The sequence below is a fragment of the Phyllobates terribilis genome, unplaced genomic scaffold (genome assembly GCF_046119375.1).
Source record: "Phyllobates terribilis strain yellow unplaced genomic scaffold, ASM4611937v1 Scaffold_9__5_contigs__length_417890890, whole genome shotgun sequence".
Taxonomy (NCBI): domain Eukaryota; kingdom Metazoa; phylum Chordata; class Amphibia; order Anura; family Dendrobatidae; genus Phyllobates; species Phyllobates terribilis.
Window position 1 is genome coordinate 219,114,095 of NW_027362769.1, and position 23,797 is coordinate 219,137,891.

The 23,797-nt window shown below is 45.3% G+C and overlaps 1 protein-coding gene across 2 annotated transcripts in view; it reads left to right on the forward strand.

The window, feature by feature from the left end:
* Positions 1-15,862, forward strand: part of BMERB1 (bMERB domain containing 1) — a 321,627-nt gene extending 305,765 nt beyond the window's left edge. The window contains exons 4-7 of one of the 2 annotated variants that reach the window (XM_073647679.1): positions 4,162-4,276; positions 6,488-6,570; positions 13,011-13,115; positions 14,919-15,862. In XM_073647679.1, the coding sequence (XP_073503780.1) occupies positions 4,162-4,276; positions 6,488-6,570; positions 13,011-13,115; positions 14,919-15,031 (416 nt within the window). In that variant the 3' untranslated portion in view covers positions 15,032-15,862. The remainder of the gene's footprint in view (positions 1-4,161; positions 4,277-6,487; positions 6,571-13,010; positions 13,116-14,918) is intronic. The other variant, XM_073647680.1, reaches the window with a different exon arrangement.
* Positions 15,863-23,797: the final 7,935 nt, after the last annotated feature.

Genomic DNA, 23,797 nt, shown 5'->3' on the forward strand with positions numbered 1-23,797 from the left:
TGGAAATCGATAGGAGAGGGCATGCACTGAACGTTAATAAGATTAGCAGGGTTTCTATATGCAGCTGGAGGAGAGTAATGTATGCTAGTGGAGGGAGGCCCAGGGTTGGGGAGATGTCGCCTGCAGCTAGTAAAAGGAGAAAGAAGAGAAAGAGCAGTTGGTCTAATGATTTGTATGAACGTTTTAAATGCTGTATGGAGGTAGATGATGGTTTGCAGTGGGTGAGGAATGTCAGTAGAGCCTCAGAGTTATACATGGGAGAGGGGAGAAGGGAGGGGCTGATATAGAGTGAGTGCACAGAATGTGTTAAAGGGCGGGTGAGTTGTGAGAAAGCAGAAGTGAAAACAAATAAAAAGCAGATTGATAAGACTAATGCATAATGCAGTATGAGTGACCGAGAAGCATGTTTGTATGAATATCTTATGCACCTTACCTGTCTCCTGCTCTGTCCAACTGCCATGTATAACTGCCATGTATAACTGCCATGTATAACTGCCATGTATAACTGCCATGTATAACTGCCATGTATAACTGCACTTGAAACTATTGCACTTAAAATCTATTGCAAGCGTGACCCAGCACGCGTGCTATTCCCAGCCAGAGATGAATATATATGAATTGAAATGTCTGCTAGAGGCCAGCACCAGTTGGTCAAACTGAGTAATTAGCCAATTAGCACAGGGCTAGAGCAGGCAATGCTATGTAAGATAAACACAGAGGCCATAAACCAGTGAAATAGAAGGCTTTGAACATTTTATAATAGAAACAAGACAACAAAAACAAAAAAGACAAAAAGACACAGGACCAAGGAATTAAATAACATGGAAAAATGTTGCTAGAGAATATGACTCTGTTCACACTTATCAGACAGCACACAAACAGATGGATGAATTAAATACCATGGAAAAATGTTGCTAGAGAATATGACTCTGTTCACACTTATCAGACAGCACACAGACGGAAGAATGAATTAAATACCTGTGTGAAGAAGAAGAGAGGAGAGTGGATTATCAGCTTCCGGCCATGTATAACTGCACTTGTAACTATATGTCAAATGGGGTGACAGATTCCCTTTAAGCCCAGAATGAACGGACATTTCAATGAATAAATTACATGTTATGCTAAATATTTTTGCACAACACTATATATCAATCTTCTCTGTTTTCCTATAACATCCTGCCAGATGTAACTGATAGATCAATGTCACAGGTTCATTTTAAAAAAATGGTCACCTGGCAATAGAATAAAAAGTTCTACTTTTAAAGGGGTTATCACAACAATTTTTTTTTTACGTTTTTACTATGGGTCTAAAAACTAACAAGCAGGTAGTTGCTAACTACCTGCCTGTCGTGCCCAGTGCCAATCTTTGCTGAGACAGAACGGTCGCCGTTGACATACTATTCCTGCTGGTGATTCAGTGGCTTCCGCTGACATCACATTGACAGGTCAGCGGCTTCTCTTCTACTCTGCTCTGTTGACGGGGCGTGATTGCTGACATCATGCTGATTAACAGTTGGATTCCTGTTGCCTAACTGCGGGGAGTGGGCTGTCAATCAGCAGCACGCCGGCAATCACTCCCCGTCAACAGAGCAGACCAGAAGATGAATAGCTGCTCTGTTGACGCTGAGCAGCTCGATTGCCGGCAGGAGAGGTTGGTGACCACTCTGTGCCGGCGCTGGATAGAACTGGCAGAACTGCTTGTTAGTTTTTAGGCCCATAGTAAAAAAAATAGTCCTAGATAAACTCTAATTGAATATGGCTGAGCTGCAATACTAGACTGGTGGATCCGCAGAGATAAGCAAGTCCTTATTTATATTCTAATAAATATATATATGTATATTTTTGTGTGTTTCTTTTTTTTTGCGACAAAGTATCCATAAGAGTGATGGGATTTTTTTTATTATTTTAGGAAGGTTGAAAATTGTGTTTTACAGTTGTATGAAAAAGTTTGGGCACCCCTATTAATCTTAAGCTTAATGTTTTATAAAAATTGGTGTTTTTGCAACAGCTATTTCAGTTTGATATATGTAATAACTGTTAGACACAGTAACGTTTCTGCCTTGAAATGAGGTTTATTGTACTAACAGAAAATGTGCAATCTGCATTCAATCAAAATTTGACAGGTGCATAAGTATGGGCACCTCACCAGAAAAGTGACATTAATATTTAGTAGATCCTTCTTTTGCAAAAATAACAGCCTCTAGTCGCTTCCTGTAGCTTTTAATGATTTCCTGGATGAAGGCATTTTTGACCATTCCTCTTTACAAAACAATTCCAGTTCAGTTAAGTTTGATGGTCGCCGAGCATGGGCAGCCCTCTTCAAATGATCCCACAGATGTTCAATGATATTCAGGTCTGGGGACTGGGATGGCCATTCCAGAACATTGTAATTGTTCCTCTGCATGAATGCCTGAGTAGATTTGGAGCGGTGTTTTGGATCATTGTCTTGCTGAAAGATCCATCCCCTGCGTAACTTCAACTTTGTCACTGATTCTTGAACATTATTGTCAGGAATCTGTTGATGCTCAGTGGAATCCATGCGTCCCTCAACTTTAACAAGATTCCCGGTGCCGGCATTGGCCACACAGCCCCAAAGCATGATGGAACCTCCACCAAATTTTACTGTGGGTAGCAAGTGTTTTTCTTGGAATGCTGTGTTTTTTTGCCGCCATGCATAACGCCTTTTTGTATGACCAAACAACTCAATCTTGGTTTCATCAGTCCACAGGACCTACTTCCAAAAAGAAATTGGCTTCTCCAAATGTGCTTTTGCATACATCAGCCGACTCTATTTGTGGCGTGCTTGCAGAAACGGCTTCTTTCGCATCACTCTCCCATACAGCTTCTCCTTGAGCAAAGTGCGTTGTATAGTTAACCGATGCACAGTGACACCATCTGCAGCAAGTTGATGCTGCAGCTCTCTGGAGGTGGTCTGAGGATTGTCCTTGACTGATCTCACCATTTTTCTTCTCTGCCTTTCTGATGTTTTTCTTGGCCTGCCACTTCTGGCCTTAACAAGAACTGTCCCTGTGTTCTTCCATTTCCTTACTATGTTCCTCACAGTGGAAACTGACAGGTTAAATCTCTGAGACAGCTTTTTGTATCCTTCCCCTGAACAACTATGTTGAATAATCTTTGTTTTCAGATCATTTGACAGTTGTTTTGAGGAGCCCATGATGCCACTCTTCAGAGGAGATTCAAACAGGAGAACAACTTGCAAGTGGCCACTTTAAGTAGCTTTTCTCATGATTGCATACACCTGGCTATGAAGTTCAAAGCTCATTGAGGTTACAAAACCAAAAAAAGTGCTTTAGTAAGTCAGTAAAAAGTAGGTAGGCGTATTTAAAACAAGAAAATGATAAGGGTGCCCATACTTATGCACCTGTCAAATTTTGTTTGAATGCAGATTGCACATTTTCTGTTAGTACAATAAACCTCATTTCAAGGCAGAAACATTACTGTGTCCAACAGTTATTACATATATCAAACTGAAATAGCTGTGGCAAAAACACCAATTTTTATAAAACATTAAGCTTAAGATTAATAGGGGTGCCCAAACTTTTTCATATAACTGTATTCTTGTCTTTTGCTCTTACGCTAGAATTGCACATGCAGACCTAAACTGATACAAAATGAAATATTTCTTCTTGTATATGTTTGGTGGCAATCTGTCAGTGAGCAGTAATCTGGCATCCATAGATAATCCCTGCTCTTCACAGTGGCTGCTGCAAATTCTTCAGGATTACTAAAAACATCTTCTGGAAAATAACAGCACTAAAGTGTAATGAAAGCAGGACAATAGAGCCAAAGGCAAATCCCATCCCACACATTCCCAGTGCTTCTCTCAAAATCAAGCTGAGGAATAAGACCTGCATGTCGTGACTTTGCTTCATGTAGAAACTCAATGTAATTGTGTATGTAGCAAAAGTTCATGAAGCAGAGAACAGTAATAGCCTGGAGACATTTCTGTGAACCTCCACTGATTACCCAATGATGGAACTTTATAGCTTCGTTCAAAGTGCCTTAAATCCAGGGAGAAAATCTTCATCTGAAATAGAAAGTACTGTAAATATTATAGTAATATGATATATTATATAATAGTTAGAGGAAATCACTACTGATAAAACCATTCATTTCACAAATCCCTGATCTGTGTTACAGAGAAGGAAAAGACAAATGTGCAGAAGAAACGAGAAGATGAGTTGATCCAGAAGATTCAGAAGTTGGTACAGAAAAGGGATTTCCTTGTAGATGATGCGGAGGTTGAACGGTTAAGGTGAGTGTCAAGTTGATCAAAAGGAACAAGAATTATACAAACCATAGAGAATTGTGTAATTCTTAATAGTCCCTGAAGAGGCGCTGCAAGGAAATTGAACCCTTGCTGCTGGCTTCCGCCAGAGATCACAGCTGATCACTGGGGGTCACTGAAGCCGTTCTTATTGTCTTCTGCATGATATCAGGGGACCTTTCTAATAAAACAAGTTAGTCCAAAGTGGATCTGTATTATATATATAAATGCTCGCTAAAGGTTTTTAGGTTTAGTTGCTTATCTGGAAGCTGCACAATAGATGTCATTGCAGGGGCTAACAACCAAATTGCCCAAAGGGGCAAAAAAAAACTATCTTAGAGATTGTTAATAAAAATTGACTTTTATTATATTCAATTATAGAGAAATGATGAATCCTAACTATTAAAATCACAGATGTGGATATATACTACTCTGGTATTGGTAATGCCCTAAAAATAAATAAACCTACTAATAATCTGCCAGTGTAAACATATTCATTCAGTTTTGATTCAGTATCTCAGACTCTATCAGGACTACAGTCCGTGATCAGATGTTAAATAAATAGAATTGAGGTAAGTATACAGCCACATTAGCAGTTAAGATATACAGCTCATAGCCTCCCCAACATGTTTCACCTAACCGGCATCATCAGGGGATTGAGGATATAGTTCTCTTGATATTATTTGAATATATTAACAAGCTCTAAGAGAGGATTTTATTCCCCTTTTGGCAATTTGGATATTAGAATTTATTTACCCACATAGAGTTTGCTTAACACAATTGGTAGTTTATTGTAAGGGCCACACAGAAGGATGACATGAAACTGCCCTCCAAAACATTAGTGGCACAAACATTCTAAAATGTGTAGGACATCTACTGCTTGTTACTCCTCTCTAGGTGGCCATTTACATTGCATGGTTTAATTCTTGGGAGGCATTACATGCAGAATGACAGGAGGTACTGACCGTTTTTTTTTTTTTTTTTTTTTTTTAAAAAGCCTTTTTTACTCTAGAATTACAGGTAGAAGTGAATACAGATGATAGCGGTCACGATTCTTCGGTTTGGAACAAAAGTAACATATATGTAGAAACTCGGCACTCTGAGATATATTTCATAAACTTTAATAGTAGCCAAAAGGAGTGTTAAACAGTAAACGTTTCGGTCCCATGGATCTTCCTGAGTACACTCTGCCCGGCTAGGGTAAGTAGGAATGTGGGACGTAATGCCTCACTGGAGAGGTGTGTTTCCAGAATTCTTCATACAGTGCATGCGGCGTCCTGACGCAGTATCCACCGCTAGTCAGTCTGGAGCACCCAGACTGGGACCGAACCGTCTACTGTTTAACACTCCTTTTGGATACTATTAAAGTTTATGAGTGCCCAGTTTCTACATATATGATTTCTGGCGTTGGATCCTACTCGAGCACCTACTTTAGGAAGTGCAGTGATTTTCTACCTTATTTACGTGGAACAAAAGTAACGACTTGTCAGATGCAGATGGCGGTACAAAACGAATCAGTTGCAATTCAGATTCACAATGTAGCACATCTGGCCTCACATCCTTTTGCTTTCTATATCTCTAGAATACGGTTTCAGCACGATTCCTCAGTGACCTTTCAGGCAAGATCAGAAGCTCTTAGTCACTCCATGGACCCGGCCCACACTTGGCACTCAGTGCCACCTCACTGGTCCCAGGTGACTCACTCTCATCACACGATGGCTCCTGGACTTCATTTTTCTAAGCTAGACTGTCCCCTACTCTCTGTCTGGGGAATTCCATTGGCCTCTCTCTCTCTTCAATCTCTCTGAAGCCCGAATATCTCTTTATGGTAGCTTCTGACACCAACTCTCGAGTTTCTTCCTTCTTGCTATATCTGTTGTATATGATATCACATTACGGTCTTCAACAGGAACCCTCAACTAGAAAGCCTACTCATATTTACTAAATTTCTTCCCTTCTCTAGAATGAAGGGAACCTGTCACTCAATTCCTGCTGCCCAAACCACGGACAGCAAAATTAGAGCCTGGCTGCTCCATTATCATACTCCTGAGACTTTACAAGTACATATGAATTGCTCTCGTATATCATAATGAAGATATTAGTATGAGCTAGAGATCGTGCCTTTAGTCTGGTACCACTTGCTTTGCAGTGTGAAATATATGTGTACACATGTCCATAACTGCTACTTTTTTATCACAGAGAAAAAGAAGAAGACAAGGAAATTGCAGACTTCTTACGCATCAAATTAAAGCCACTGGACAAAGTCACAAGACCAGCAACAAGTGAGTACTTGTCTACTATAGTATGTCCATATTGACTCTATAACAAGACTTGCCCCATGACTTTAGCCAAACTGGAGCCTTCTCCTAAAGGAAAAGACCTCCATCTGCAGAAAGCTGTGACCCTCATCAGCACAGAGTAGGACACTGGTTGGTTGGTTGAGAGGCCTTTGATGGAGGTCTAGAGGGCAAAGCTTCTCCTTGAGGTTGACTCATAGACATTGCTTGGCTTATACGGTTTCCTACACCAGCGTGGCATTCATAAAGAAACTATACCACCTAGAACTTGTGTAATCAGGTAAACAGAGCCAATATAATTATTCCACACTGAACTTGGATTAACATTAAAAAGTATTTCTCATACAGAGTATAATTTCTCAAAGCAGAGGGACAATTGTGATTTTGCGATGTCATGATTGTTTTTACAGGACAATCTAAAAGGAATGATTGTTTTAGCTGAATTAGAGGGGTTGTCCACCCTAGGTTCTTTTATGAGTGCAAAAAACAAACTGAGATTGATTTACCCTCATTGGGTCCAGTGACGTGTCCCCACTACTGCACCAATCTATGCTGATCTGCTGCAGCAATAACATCCTGTAGACAGCGCTGCAGCACTAGCCACTGAGTTCAGTGATTGGTTGCAGTACTGTTGATGTGACATCACCACTATAGCTCAACAACTGAGACTGGGGCAACACTGGAGCTGAAACTCCTAAACCCCTCATCCAATTTTAATGTGGATACCTTGAAATGAAAGCTGAAAGTCTGAACTTCAATTGCATCTGAATTGTTTTGTTTAAAATTCATTGTGGTAGTGTCTAGAACCAAAATTAGAAAAATGTTGTCTCTGTCCAAATATATATGGACCTAACTGTATATTCTCAGGTCAGAGGTGTATCTGGGTTTTCTGGCATACAGGGCAAGAATTCTCTTTGGCTTCCCTCCCCAAGCACATTTGTGATTTCCATATGACTCACCCCCTGGGCCAGTGCTGTAGTGCGGCGCGCGTGCGCGCGGGGGATACCCGGAGCCGGATCCGATGGGGGTAGTAGTCTTCGTGTGGCGGTGACCCGGTCCGCGCCCAGGGTGGTCAAACTAAGTGGCAGTTAATGGTATGATGGTATTAGTGTCCGACTACGCCACCCGTTGAATGCGGTTATGAAACCGCCGCTGCAGGGCAGACCGCTGAGGCCGGTGGTATAGGTGTGCAGCAATGTTGATATAACCCCCAACGGGAGAGGTATGGCCTCAGGGCAGCGGATGTGGATGATGTTGGGAGTGATGGTGTGGATGTCCCAGCACTAATGGTGCGACAAGGAAGCACGGAAACGCGAGGGTACAGTTCAGGGCCTTTACTGATGGTACAAGGCAAATTCCCCCGGGAGTACTGGCTAGTAGTTGGGGCCTGGTTAGTCTGCGAGTAAGCCGGAGTTCCCCTGGCCAGGTGGAGTTGTAGGCCTTCCCGTTAGTCTGTACCCTTCCTGGCTACCCTGCTTTCAGCGGTTACAAGTAGCCCACGTCCCTGGGTATACCGTGTGGTGCTCACCCGTATGGCTGGTGACCTGGGGCCTCCTGTTAGCCTCCGCTCCGGGATGGCGGTGCTGGTCCCTTCGTTGTGACTGAGCCTCCGGGCTTTTATGGCCAGAGGACCTGGAATCCCCTGCCGGATGGATTCTGCTGCTGGGTATATCTTAGTCCCCACAGCCTCGGACTCCTGTGTCCGGTTTTAGTACCTTCTTCCAGGGCGAGCTCTGCACAGCTCCAGCCCCTGGCGCTTCTCCTTGGCTCCTACAGAGCTCCTGATGTCTCTCTGTCCCTGTTTCTGCGTGTCCAGACCAGACTCCGTCTCTGTCTGGAACTCCTCTCTCTAACCCTGCCTCAGCCCCAGTTTATGTAGGGGAAGTTCTTCCCCTCCCAGGACTGGGCAGGAGGTGTGGCATGCTTAGGATTCCTGCCCAGGAGACCTCCCACCTGCTCACAGACGTAATACTGCTATTACTGTGGAAACCAGACCCCTGGGGTGCCACACATACTTAGGCCACGGCCCCACTATCAGTATTCGGTCAGTATTTTTTCTCAGGAGTGGGAGCCAAAACCAGGTGGAGAACAATTAGAGAAAAAGTATAATAGAAGCAAGTCACCAATTCTGCATTTATCACCCACTCCTGGTTTTGGCTCCCACTCCTGAGAAAAAATACGGACCGAATACTGATAGTGGGGCCATGGCTTTAGTCTTAAAGATGTGAGTACAATTGATCACAGGGAACCAACTCCCAGTTTAGGGGGCGGCAAAATGAAGCCGCCGGGGAGACATCTTGGACCTGTCATGCAAGGTGTGTGAAAGACTAAGTGCAACACAAAGGGAAGTGAGGAAATGGAGCCCAGACTCTAGGGAAAGGGGGTAGTGGAGACCTCCTAGGCTGATCTAGTGTCACCCTGTCTCCACTGACGTCCCTATATTGGTTCCTCACCAATCGCTGCACATGAACCTAAACCCTGTATTTCCCTATGTGGTTGGCCATGTATAGGGAAGGCGGGTGAACATTAGTCGATCCCCTCTAACGACTAAAGACAACAAGGGAGACAAACACAGTGGGAAAGTAGCTTGGCTTTAGCCGACTTCAGAGAGATAACTCCAAGCGACCTCCAAGCATTACAGAGGAAGATAGTGTAGCACCCCGAGGGCTCGGCTGCTACAGGGGTATTGCACCTCAAACCAGAGGTGTGATATTCCACTCCCGGGTAAGGATGGAGTGTGGATCAGGACTCATTTAGCTGCATTCACCACACACACCCCATTTCCGAGGGACAGGTCAACGGTGCTCCCACGAGACAGGAGTGCAGGCACGACAGCATCTGTCCCTGTCTGGAGTGGGGAGGGGAAAGTACACCCAGTGGTGTAGGAGCAGATAGGGGTGGGTCTCTGGGCATAGGTAGGAGCCCATTGGTTGCTAGTCACCTGGGCTCACACATAGAGAGAGGTTTTTAAGGTGGGCACCATCTTAGGACGGAGTTCAGTTCAGTCAGGAGTTCAGCCAGAGAGGGCTGACAGGGAGCTGTGGCTCAGTCTGGGCCCAGCTCCAGAGGCAGGCCTGGAGTGGAGGCCAGAAACAGCAGAAAGAGAGAGGAGAAGGAACGGAAAGGAAAGTAAGAAAGGAACTGGAACAGAGGAGAAAGGAAGCAAGGAACACAGAGAAAGGCCCAGAGACGCGAGTAAAGAAGGAACCCCATATGCCCAGGAGATACAGGGTGAAGGGTTGGCAGAGCAGGGTACCGGAACCCAAATTGGTGGAGGCAACAGATTCCTCAGCCAAAGACCGGAGGTCGTCACCACATCTTGGTGCGACCCCCCACTACATCCACCAGGAAAGCATACCGCATAGGGCAAGGGAAACCGGAGATAGGTTTCGCCAACAGAAGGCCCGAGGGAGATGGACAAAGGTGGGTCACTGGTGGGGACGGCCAGAGAAAGGAAAGGAAGGGAGCCCTGTGCCACGCTCTGGAATTGCCTGGGAGTTGGTCGAGTCCCTTACCTGGTGGACGCAGCACGGCTTGGGCAGTCATCGCCTGCAGGATTGACACGAATAACAACTGTGAGTAAAGCATTGGAAACTGCAACCGCACGTCTCTGTGTTTCATCGCCGCACCAGCACCATTAGTACTGGGACACTCACACCATCACTCCCACCATCTTCTACACTAGCTGCCCTGAGGCAATACTTCTCCCGTGGGGAGTTATTCCATACTCGGCTGCGCAAACTACATCAGCCTCAGCGGTCTGCAGCGCAGCGGCGGTCCCCACTGACCGCAATCCACGGGTGGCGTAGTCGGACACTTGTTACAACATTAAGACTGCCACTGAATTGACTACCCTGGGCACGGACCGGGTCGCCACCACACGGAGACTACAACCCCCAGCATCTTACAGAAGGCCCGGCTCCGGGTATCCCCTGCACAGCACTGGCCCAGGGGGCGCGTCTACTTTTGGCATAGTCGGCAGGATCTTTACCACCCCGCCACAAGTGGGTATTGCGTGCCTGAAGAAGATTGTGCATGTACCTTGAAAAGAAGTCTCCCGCCATTTCCAGAAGTTTCCCGCCGTCCGGAGTCGTTTCCCGCCATCCGGAGCCGATTCCCGCCATCAGACGCCATCTTGGACCGTTTTCCGCCATCTTCATCCATTTTTCCCGCCCTGGCAGAGCGGACGCCATTATGTGCACACCAAAAGACAGCAGGAAGCCACCTCCCATCGTGGGCCAGGTCCCAGAATGGCGCCAAAGAAGGAGCCCGCCCCCACCAGCCATGAATGCAGCAGTGGAGATGTCCATCAGCGTGGGGGGGCTACCCCTAAGGGTGATTGTCAGCAGATGCCCCCAAGACCACCCCCATGGGGGCGGATAGGAAAGAAAACTGTGGGGCCGGGCACGGCCTGGATCTGTCTGGACCTGCTGCACCCGGAGATGGAGGGAGCAGCGAACCCCACCAGCACCCTGGCCCGCAGCCTGCTGCAAGCTGAGCCACCCTGCAGCCTGACAGAGTTGCTAGCCCAGCTGCCCAGGGACCCGGACTGTGCGCGCGCAGCGCTGGAAGATTTGAACAGACGGATGGTCCGGGCGCAGCGGGATGTGTTTGCCGGGTGGAGAGAGGAGATGGCCCGGCAGCACGAAGGCAGCCAGCGGAGGACCCCGCCGGGACCGGGCAGCGTGCTTACCGCTGGGCGCGGAGAAGAGGGACCGGCAGCTGCAGACGACGCCGCAGAGGAGGCCACGGAGACCGAGGCAGGTAATGGGGACGCCATCACCCCAAGCCCTGGGAACACCAGCCTGCCCTTACCCTCCACTGCGGGACCCGAAGCCCCGGGGACCGTACCTGACATCATGCCTCCACCGCCGCCAGCTAGGCCTCACGCTGCAAACGTCACTGTCACGCCCCGCGCTGTGCCCTCTGAACCCGGGCGCCGTAAAGCGGGAGACGTCACAGGCCGGAACGCAGGGCCCAGCACACCCGGGCACCGCTGCCTCACCAGCGCCCCCTACTTTGGCGGTGCCAACCCCAGGCGCGAACAACAAACGACCACAGGCCTGGTCGCAAGGCCGAGTGCCCCCGGGCGCTGTCACCTGCCCGAAGCCCGTAGTGCCACCCCTGGGTGCGGACCTTTATGCACAACATACCAGCCCGGACGGGCTGCCCTTCGAGTGGCCACCGGAGTTCGTCAACCCCCGTCTCCGAAGAAAACAACCCCTGAGCGAGCCTCTGATCCCGGCTCCGGAGCCCGCTAACATCGCTCCACCCCCGCTGGAGGATGCCCAGTTGGCATGGGATCCCACCGGCGAGAATCTCATGGGGTTCACCCAGGAGACCCAGGCGGAAGCAGCCCATCGCCTGGATTGCTGCCGTCACCAGCTGGCCACCTATGAAAGGGAGCGGCGGCAGAGGCGCATCAGGGAGGAGCGACTCCAAGCCCGGAGCGCGGAGCAGAGGAGGAGGGCCAGACAAAACTCCCAAGCCATCCGCGGTTCCAAAGCCACCGGGACCGTAGTAAAGTTCCAGCTAGAGCATGGCTGGGGCTTCATCAGAGACCCGGAGGCTGACATCGACGTCTTCGTCACCAGGAGAGACGTGGAAAGCCACTTGCCAGAGGGACATCACGGCCGTGACCTGTACCCCGGCGACATGGTCACCTACACCCGGCACAAGGGCGCAAAGGGACTGTACGCCCTCCATGTCCACCGTCTAACGGAGGAGGAGCTGCGGTACCGCCCAGACATGGACTACCCTGAGGGTCCGGACGGACCTGAAGACTACCCGGAAGAGCGAGGAGGACACCGTTACCAGTAAACGGTAAAATGGAACTATACATGGTTACCCGTCAGGGTACAAGAACTGCTGTGAAACTGTTGACTGTGTGAACTGTTACTGATTGGAGTGTGGTCCCCGTTGGGACTAGTGTGGAACTGTTAAAGGACTGTTACCTGTGTGCCCCTAATCCCTAACCAGGCTGAGGACTGTGAGCAGCCATTCCCCTATCCCCACTGGCCGAGGACTGAGAACGGCCAATCCCTTGTAAATAGTTGCGCTTCTTAAAGCGCCCCCTACTGGTTTTATAGAAGAACTGCAACATCTACGTCAAGACGGATTAAATGGACTGTTGCACTTAAAAGAAGAGTGAACACCTGGTCGCAAGTTGCACGGCGGCCAGAGCTCAAGAATGTGTTTTTAAAAAAATGTTTTACTTAAGAGTGTCTTGTACTGAAAAAGTTTCATATGCTGCTAAAAGAGTTTATAGTATTTTATATGTGTGTGAAGAAAGTCTTGTAATGTTTTATACCAGTAACGTTAAAAGGGAAAAGTGCCTCCCATAAAGGGATGGGCTAATAGTTGATGTCTTATATGCGGATGCATTCTAAAAATTTGTATGTTTAAATTGTTTTGCTCTTTTCCAGCCCGAGGACGTGCTGTGATTTACCAGGGGGGATGTAGCACCCCGAGGGCTCGGCTGCTACAGGGTTATTGCACCTCAAACCAGAGGTGTGATATTCCACTCCCGGGTAAGGATGGAGTGTGGACCAGGACTCGTTTAGCTGCATGCACCACACACACCCCATTTCCGAGGGACAGGTCAACGGTGCTCCCACGAGACAGGAGTGCAGGCACGACAGCATCTGTACCTGTCTGGAGTGGGGAGCGGAAAGTACACCCAGTGGTGTAGGAGCAGATAGGGGTGGGTCTCTGGGCATAGGTAGGAGCCCATTGGTTGCTAGTCACCTGGGCTCACACATAGAGGGAGGTATTTAAGGTGGGCACCATCTTAGGACAGAGTTCAGTTCAGTCAGGAGTTCAGCCAGAGAGGGCTGACAGGGAGCTGTGGCTCAGTCTGGGCCCAGCTCCAGAGGCAGGCCTCGAGTGGAGGCCAGAAACAGCAGAAAGAGAGAGGAGAAGGAACGGAAAGGAAAGTAAGAAAGGAACTGGAACAGAGCAGAAAGGAAGCAAGGAACACAGAGAAAGGCCCAGAGACGCGAGTAAAGAAGGAACCCCATATGCCCAGGAGATACAGGGTGAAGGGTTGGCAGAGCAGGGTACCGGAACCCAAATTGGTGGAGGCAACAGATTCCTCAGCCAAAGACCGGAGGTCGTCACATCTTGGTGCGACCCCCCACTACATCCACCAGGAAAGCATACCGCATAGGGCCAGGGAAACCGGAGATAGGTTTCGCCAACAGAAGGCCCGAGGGAGCTGGACAAAGGTGGGTTACTGGTGGTGACGCCCAGAGAAAGGAAAGGAAGGGAGCCCTGTGCCACGCTCTGAAATTGCCTGGGAGTTGGTTGAGTCCCTTACCTGGTGGACGCAGCACGGCTTGGGCAGTCATTGCCTGCAGGATTGACACGAATAACAACTGTGAGTAAAGCATTGGAAACTGCAACCGCACGTCTCTGTGTTTCATCGCCGTTTCATCGCCGCACCAGCACCATTAGTACTGGGACGCTCACACCATCACTCCCACCATCTTCTACACTAGCTGCCCTGAGGCAATACTTCTCCCGTGGCGAGTTATTCCATACTCGGCTGCGCAAACTACATCAGCCTCAGCGGTCTGCAGCGCAGCGGCGGTCCCCACTGACCGCAATCCACGGGTGGCGTAGTCGGACACTTGCTACAACATTAAGACTGCCACTGAATTGACCACCCTGGGCACGGACCGGGTCGCCGCCACACGGAGTCTACAATCCCCAGCATCTTACAGAAGGCCCGGCTCCGGGTATCCCCTGCACAGCTCAGGCCCAGGGGGCGCGTCAATAGCAGTCTGAGAGCTCCAAGCATTCACAAGGAAACGTGAGTATCACCGGCACCTTCCTGCTGCCAAGTGAAACTATTTAAACACCCAGGCCAGGATGTCAATTAGCAGGAAGGAGGTAGCCGATGAGTCCTAGAGTGACACAGCTAAGAAGGTGTCTGTAATGCCAAATGAAGAGATCTTCTGCAACCAACTACAGGGCGACTGTCTGTCACATCTGACACACCCGTGACAGGACCACTGCATCAGGCGGCCCGATGGCGCCCGCTTACTCCTTAGACACCGCCTCTGACTCAGGTGCATTTAGATCACAAACATATCATGACAGGGCTTCCTATCTAGTTTTCTCCATAGTATTCTACAGCTGGAAGGTAGCGAACAACCAGATTGCTCTTCCCATTGCTTCATGACCATCTGTCAAGTTGCACTTTATTCTGATATAAAATAATATATTCTATAGATCTAAATGGCTGCCATTAATATATTCAGAAACTATTTCAATGATATGCAATGTTTGTATGATGCAACGTCAATTCAATGCCATATTTAATGTTGCAGGTACTTCTCCAGAGAAGAAAACTGAACTCCCACCAACTAAACCTTCTTTAACGAAAACAGGAATGGCCATCCTGAAAGATTGCTGCGGCACCACCCAGTGCAGCGTGATGTAACACACAGTCTCGGTGCAGTCGTCTGAAGGCTCCTACAAGATGACGGGTTCCTTAGCAGAGGGTTCAATGCATCTAGAACCCTGCTATCAGAACTGTTCGTGCTGTAGATATTACAGGAACGCATTTACCAATAGTGTATCAATAGTGAATCCCTCGCTGTCGCATGGATCACTCAATGAGCATGTTTAAGAGGAGCGTGTATGTACCCAGATACCTACATATATATATGTATATAGGGTGGCCAGCAAACAGCACTGTTTTGTACCAGCCTGAGTGATTACCTAGTAGAAATAGCAGTCTGTGTTCTGGTCTCCTTTCGAGAAATTAACATGCGCTGTCAAATAAGACTAAGTACAGCTCATACATGTGACCTGCAACGCCAACGAGTCACATTTCGATCTTTAACAAAACTGCCATTGACCTTTTAGGATTGCCCGACATGAACAAAAACTACAAATCAATAACAAAAAATATATATATTAAACTCCTATTTATTGACCTTTCTACATAAAATAAACTTATATTATTCATGGAAAAAAAATAATTATTTTAGTTCTTCAACTGGTCTATTTTGCATCGCCACCTATTGGAAGGGGCAATTATGACTCTTAATGCCAATGCTATTCCATACTAAAGCAGCCGACAGGCGTCTAAGCTTGGTGAAAGCAAAGGATTTAAGGGTCTAACTCACATTTATATAGTTTGTAGAGGTTTATTAGTTATTTTTTTTTACGTTACTTGAACTCTTGTGTCAAAGCGATACCCACTCCCTTACTAACCTGAAATGACTATTTTCTAAGTCGAGAAGGTGTAGATCCACACGGCAGCATCCATGCAGATACTAATATTTTCAGGGTAGCTTGAGATCTTGGACAACATATCCAATAGTTTTTTTTAATGTTTTTTGGCAGATTATGGGCACATTTTTTTCTGCACCTGGGACAGAATTGGGTACAAAGCATTTCTATGAGGATCTCACATTTATCACTCAACATTTTGCCAATGACCTCTCCTGAATTCTCATATAAAACCTATGACAAAATCGGCCAGGAAACACCATATAAAAACAGATTGAGGAAAAAAAACATCGTACTGGCTAGGAAGGAACAATGGAAGTCTCACTTATGAAAAGTTGGCCATAGATATAAAGATTTCTGACTTCTTAAAGAGACATTTTTCTTGAGAGTCAGAGGAGCTATCGGTAAATAGATATTTGAACAGAAAAACGTTCATATTGTTGGATATTTTGTGACATTTGTGCCATTCCCGCCGGGAATTACCTGATAAAGTCCATAATTTTAGCATTTTCTTCTAATCACCAATAAATTAAGCGTAAATGTTCTAACAAAACAGATTTACATTGGTTAGAACTAGGCATTACTGTTTGATCATTAAGGGGTACCTTACAAGCCCTCGTTCCCGTACATGCCCCTGACACAAGTGTGAGCTAAGCATACATTGGCGCAGAACCTGCCTACAGAAAGCTCAGGCATTTCAATAAGGTGGGGCAATGGCTTCGTAAAGCGGAGCTTTGATTTAAGGCCCGGACTTCCATGTTTTTGAGACCAAAATCAGCCACATTCACCACCCAATTAGCAAATTAGCATTTTGAAGCAATGTGGAAATACAAACAATCAGCCATAGTTTATTAAAAAAGATGATGTAACAAGATAACCAATGATGTTTACAATGAGTGCTGTAAAGAGGGTGTAATGGATATTGGACGCAGCAAGTGAGCAGTCAGATTTTGACGTTGACGAGTTGGAACCAGGAAAAGGTCACACGTATGGACCTGAGCAACTTTGACAAGAGCTAAAATTGGGATGCATTACCAAAAATGGAACCAGGATTGAGAAATAGTGAACAAGGTCATGGCTCAATGATGTGGGTGGGAAGAAAAGGCTGGCCAGTCTGTCCGATCCTACAAAAGAACGCCTCTAGTACCAAGTACCGAAACAAAATTGACCTATGGTAGAAAGTTGTCAAATACTACAGTGCATCATGGCAGGCTTCATATAAGTCAATATCGACCCTTTAAGTAGTCTTGCCACATGCCTTAGGATAAAAGCCAAACCAGATCTCAATTTGTAGACGTGGTGTTTCGGGGGTTGTTGCCCCTCTTCAGTGCAAAGCATGAGATCTGATTTGGTTGTATGAGTGGGGTCAAAATGGAGAAGCTGGAGATATAATTTAATCCCAGATCTTTAGATCTATGGCCAGCTTCAGTAGTAGAACTATATTCTATATCACTGATGGCCTTTGGGTGTGGGTGCATGCAACAATTGATCAGAAAAAAAAAATACCAGACTGCGTTTACAAGCCTTATTTTTGTCAGCAATCTAACTAAAAATGTTGTATAGTAAGAAAAAAAATCTCAATGTATAAAAAGTTATGATTAGATCTGATCCTTCGATAACCTACATAACCCCACCCCGACGACTGTCTGACTGAGGAAGATCTCGTCCCCTATAAGCCAGTTGCAGCTCCCTATGCCGACTGTGTAGTCTTTCTTTTACTAATTTTTTTTTTTGGAGTGTTGATTTTTTAATTATATATTGCATTTTTAAGTTGATAACATGACAGTAAACATGACAGGGTTTAATTAATTTACTATATAACATGCAATTAGATGAAATCTTAAACTTTTTATTTTTAAAGTATTTTTAACTTTTTCTTTACTTTGAGAATATAACGCAAATATATTTTTAGCAATTATAAGTGTAAAATAAAGATTCCAAACAATTTGTAGAATTTCTTAAAAGTATTTCCTTGGACATTGCAAAAAAGAAAAAAAATCACTGTACGTGAAAACAGTAGAATATTTATGTCTTAGGATCTATTATACTGTGAAGTTCAGCCTGTAAGTTAATAAATTATTTGTATCTTTGTGGATATCAAAACTGAAAAATTATACGTTTGTAAAATGTAAGCACTGTGGCATTTCATCTGCGGTAAGTAGATGGTATTGAACAAAATGAAACAGGAAGAAGCATTTGTGTTCTCATATTAAGTAAAGCAAAAACTTTTAATTCAACTGTTGTCCTTCATTTATGGGAGATTTACATTTTTTTTTTTATTAATACCGTACTTTGATCTTTCAGAAAATACCAGGCAAAATATAGTTTTCCCAAGGTGATCGGTTCTCTTTAAATGGGTTGATCTTTTTTTTTTGCAAGTATTGGAAAGGGAAAGAAAAAAAAAACACAATTGAAGCAGACCACCGCCAACAAAAATCTTCATTTAGGCATTTTAAAGGTTAGATAAGTATACCTTGGTATTCTGGATTAATTATGCATATTTTTCAGAGGAAGAGGATTGGAACTCTAGTGCCACTTATTATAAGTAGTAATCCTAAAAGTTAATAACGATCCTTGCCACATGCCTTAGGATAAAGCCAAAGCAGAATCTCAATTTGCAAAAGTAGGCATTAGACCTACCGGTAATAGGTTTTCCAGGAGTCCTTCATGACGGCACCATCAGAAGGACGTGATTCATATCCCTTATAGGAACAGGAAACACAGAAGAGTTTAAAAGCCCCCCCTCCACCCATACCTCAGTGATTTTCAAAGTACCACACCAGGATGGATGCAACGCTATTTTATTTAGCTTTTTTCTATCTATGTTAACACCACACAGCAGAATGGAATATTAGGGAGGGAATGTAATAGGCTTTGTCATGAGGGCCTCCTGGAAAACCTATTACCGGTAGCTCTAATGCCTACTTTCCAGGACGTCCCTCCTGACAGCACCATCAGGAGAATACCGGAGTATACATTCAGGGTGGGATTATAGCCTGGAGGACCTTCCTTTCGAAGGCCATTTTTTGGCCAGATAGAATGTCCAGTTTATAGTGTCGGCAAAAGGTGTTTAAACTTGTCCATGTTGCAGCTCTGCAGATTTGGTCCAGAGATGCTCCTGCTCGTTCTGCCCATGACGTGGCCATTGCTCAGGTAGAATGGGCTTTAATATTTCCTGGAGAGGTTTTCCCTTCTGATGACTAGGCCAGATGTATCACTGATGTGACCCACCCTGCCAGTATTGTTTTTGATGCTTTTTTCCCTTTCTTTTTACCTGCAAACTGTGCAAATAGCCTAGGGTCAACTCGCCAGTTTTTCGTCTTTTCTAAGTATTCGAGAACTACTCTGCTGATGTCTAGGGAGTGAAAGGCTAGCTCTTGCTCATTCCTATGGTCCTGACAGAACAAGGGTAAAACTATCTTGATTCATGTGAAAAGGTGTTACCACTTTTGGTAAGAATGCCGGTTCAAGTCTGAAGATGATATAGTCATCTAGGATCCTTAGGTAGGGATCTCTTATTGAGAATGCTTGCATTTCCCCAATACACCTCGCTGTGGTTATAACTACTAAAAAGGTTGTTTTTAGGGAGAGAAATTTTTCACTTGAATCTTCAAGGTGTTCATAAGGTTGTTTGCACAAGTTATTCAGGACTGTATTCAAATCCCATGGAGGAACATGAGTTTTTATTGTTGGCCTCATTCTTGTCATGGCTTTAACCCCTTAATTACCGGGGACGTATTAGTACGCATATTTGCGTACTGCCCGTACTGCCCGTTCAGTGAGGGCTGCTGCGCTGAGCCCTCACTGAACGGAGCACATGTCAGCTGATTCTTACAGCTGACATGTGCCCGCAACAGCCACGGGTGGAATCGCGATCCACCCGCGGCTGTTAACATGTTAAATGCAGCTGTCAATCTCCGACAGCAGCATTTAACGCGCGCTTCCGGGTAGCGCGTCATAAGCCCTGCCCACCGGCGACCCCGTCACGTGATCCATTCAAAATAAAATATATAAAAAAAAAAAAAAACACATACACATATTTGGTATCGCCGTGTTCAGAATCGCCCGATCTATCAATATAAAAAAAGAATTAATCCGATCGTTAAACGGCGTAACGAGAAAAAAATTCTAAACGCCAGAATTACGTTTTTTGGTCGCCGCAAAATTGCAATAAAATGCAATAACGGGCGATCAAAACATCGGATCTACCCCAAATGTTATTAATAAAAATGTTTGCCCAGTGCGCAAAAAATAAGCCATCAACCAGCCCCAGATCACGAAAAATGGAGACGCTACGGGTCTTAGAAAATGGCGCTATTTTTTTATTTTTTTTTTTACCAAATTTTGGAATTTTTTTTCACCACTTAAATATAAAAGAACCTATACATGTTTGGTGTCTATGAACTCGTAATGCCTGTAGAATAAGAAGGGCAGGTCAGTTTTAGCATTCAGTGAACGTGGTAAAAAAAAATAAATAAAAAACAACTGTGGTATTGCACTTTTTTTGCAATTTTACCGCACTTGGAATTTTTTTCCTGTTTTCCCGTACAGGATATGGTAAAACTAGTAATGGCGTTGAAAAGTACAACTCGTCCCGCAAAAAATAAGCCCTCACATGGCCATATTGACCAAAAAATAAAAACGCTATGGCTCTGGGAACAAGGGGAGTAAAAACGAAAATGCAAAAACGGAAAATGCTCCGGGGCTTAAGGGGTTAATGAACCTCTTAATCCATGGATGACTTGCTAGAGGAAAATCCATGAAAAGTACTCAGGGCTGCAATCTGCACTTTTAGAGTGCTAGGTCTTAGGCTTAGTGCCCACGGTGCAGAAATGAAGCAGAAATTTTCCTGAGCATTTCTGCATCTCCTTGGCAGAAAAACGCATGCGGTTTTTACATGCGTTTTTGACGCGTATTTGCCATGCGTTTTTCCAATGCATTGTATAGGCAAATACGCATGCAGAAACGCACAAGAATTGGTCATGTCCGTATTTTTTCTGCGAGTAAAATCTGCGCAGAAAAAATACGGACCATGTGCACAGAACTTGCAGAATGTCATAGGAAGTCATGGGATAAGGTATGCAATGCGTTTCTGGAGCGTTTACGCGCTGCAAATACGCACCAAAATACGCACCAAAAACGCATCATGGGCACACAGCCTTAGACCTTTATCAAATCTGGCCTGTAGAAATTCTAATATTTCTGGGATGTTAGGACTAGAATCTTCCATTGCCGATTCCCCATATAGAGCACAAAATGTCTTCCAAATTTTTGTGTAGATTGCTGATGTCACTGGTTTCCTACTATTTTGCATTGTTGATATAACTTCGTCTGAGAGCCCCTTGGACCTTAAGATTTGCCTTTCAGGATCCAGGCCGAAAGTTGCAGAAATTTCACGCTGGGATGGTATAACAGTCCCTGGAAGATTAGATCCTGTCTCTCCAGCAGAATGATTGGATCTTCTAGGGCCATTTCTTCAGTAAAGGAAACCAGCTCCTCCTGGGCCAAAATGGTAGGATTATTATTCCCTTGGCATGGTCCTCCTGTATCTTTCTTAATACTACTGGGATTAAGGGTAGAGGAGGAAATTCATAAGCCAGGTCCATATCCCATTTTTGGGACAGAGCACCTACCCTGGTTGGCCTGTCTCTTGATTTGAGGGAGAAAAATTTGGCTGTTTTTGCGTTTTTTCGAGTGGCAAATAGATCGTATTGAGGAGAACCCCATCGGAGTATCATGTGATAGAATTCCTCCCAATTCAGCTCCCACTCTGTTTGCTGTACCGTTTCTCGACTGATGAAATGTGCCACAGAGTTCTGAGATCCTTTCAGATGTATCGTCGTTATTGACTGCACTGTCTTTTCTGACCATTGAAAGATCTTTCTTGATAAGGCTTGCAGTTGGTGATGTTTTGGCCCCCCTTGATGTCTGAGAAAGGCCACGGTCGTCATATTGTCCAACAGGATTCTGACATGTTGATGTTTGAGATCCGTCTGACATCTTTTCAATGTTTCCCAGACCACTAGAAGTTCTCTCAGGTTTGACGATCCAGGAAGGTCTTGTCTGTGCCAGGTACCTTGTAGGTATTGGCCTTTTACATGGGCCCCCAGCCCCTACTGCATGTGTCGGTGGTGACAGTGATGAAGGGGGACAACTTCCACATGACTCCCTTATCCAGGTTGGTTCTTGAAGTCCACAACTTCAGAGACTTCCTTGTTATCCACGACAAGGTTATCTTCTTGTCCACACCATCCATCTTCCTGTTCCAAGATTTCAGGATCTGATGCTGAAGATGTCTTGAATGAAATTGGCTCCACTGAACTGCAGTTATGGAGGCTGTCATCAGACCTAGAATCTTCATGCATTCTCTGATGGAGACTTTTCATTTTTTCCCGAAAGCGATGACTCTCTCTCTGAGTTCTCTTCGTTTCCCATCTGGAAGAAAAGATATATGTCGTTCCGAATCCAGAAAGATCCATAGGAAGATTTTCCTTCTTCCCAGTAACAGGTATGATTTTTTCCAGTTTATAATCCAACCCAGATTTTTTAGAACCAAGTTGGTTGAGCATAAACTGGCTCTCAGTTGCTGTGGAGAGTCTATGATTAGTAGGAAATCGTCCAGGTACTGAACAATTAGAATTCCTTGTTCTCTTAAGAAGGCCATAACCTCGGCTACTAGTTCGGTGAAAATACGTGGGGCCGAGGAGAGACCAAAAGGGAGGCATCTGAATGGATAATGTTGTATGGTCTGTCCGTCTTTCGATGAAAATCTTAGATACTTCTGGCGGTGGGGGTGAATGGGTACATGATAATATGCCTCCATCACCATGTTCTCCCTGACGAGAGGAATCGTTGATCTGATGGATTCCATTTTGAAATTTTTGTACGCCACGACTTTATGATTGTGCGGTAGTCGCCTCCTGTTTTTTTTTTTTTTTATCGAGAATTGGCCTGAATATACTGAAAACTGTTCGGCCACTGGCACCGGTATTACTACGCCTGATTGTAACAGCTTTCCCATATCTGTCAGTAGTCTTTGTAGGACTAGTGGAGACGGAGCTGTTAAATGGAATCTCTACTGGAGAACCCATACCAACTCTATTTTGTACCCATTTGCAATTGATTGGAGTACCTATGGATTGCTGGCTATCCCCGACCATGCTTCTAGACAGTGTTGGAGTCTCCCTCCTACTCTCATGGCGTCATTGCCTATGCGTGCCATTTCCTGCACTAGGAAAGGTATTCCTGCTTTTACCCCCCTCCGGGTAGCTCCATCTACCGGACTTCCCCTATCCAGTGTATTCTGGTATCAGCTGGGAACGTGGCCTCCGAAAGGATGTTATTTTCTTGGGTTTGTCCTCTGGAAATCCTTTCTTCTCGTCTGAGGCCTTTTCTAGCATATCATCTAGATCTGGGCCAAACACTCGGAGGCCAGAAAAGGAAATGGAGCATAACTTGTTCTTGGAGTGGTTATCCCCAGACCAAGTCTTGAGCCATATTGCTCACCTAGCAGTAGTAGATAATACGTCATTTCTTGCGGCGAACCTAATCGACACGGCTGAGGCGTCCTCCATAAACTCCGTTGCCATTTTTAGTAGAGGGATGGAGTCTCGGATCTCATGTCTGGAAGTTTTCTTCCTCAGATTGTCTTCTAACTGCTCTAACCAAATGATCATGGATCTTGCCACTGAGGTTTTTCTGAGGAGGTTGTCTGCCTTCCTGTCCATGTGGTCTTTTAAGCATGAGGAGTCTTAAAATGGAATCAACGTCTTTTTTGCTACCCTGGCTATCGGAATATCAATTTTGGGAATTTCTTCCTACAATTTGATTTCCTCTGGTTCAAAAGGCAAGCAGGCTTTAAAGCTTATAGGAATGATTAATCTTTTTTCCACCTCCCATTCCTCTAAAATCATGGCTCGAATATGATTATTGACAGGGAATACTCTGTTCACACGGTTCCCAACCCTCC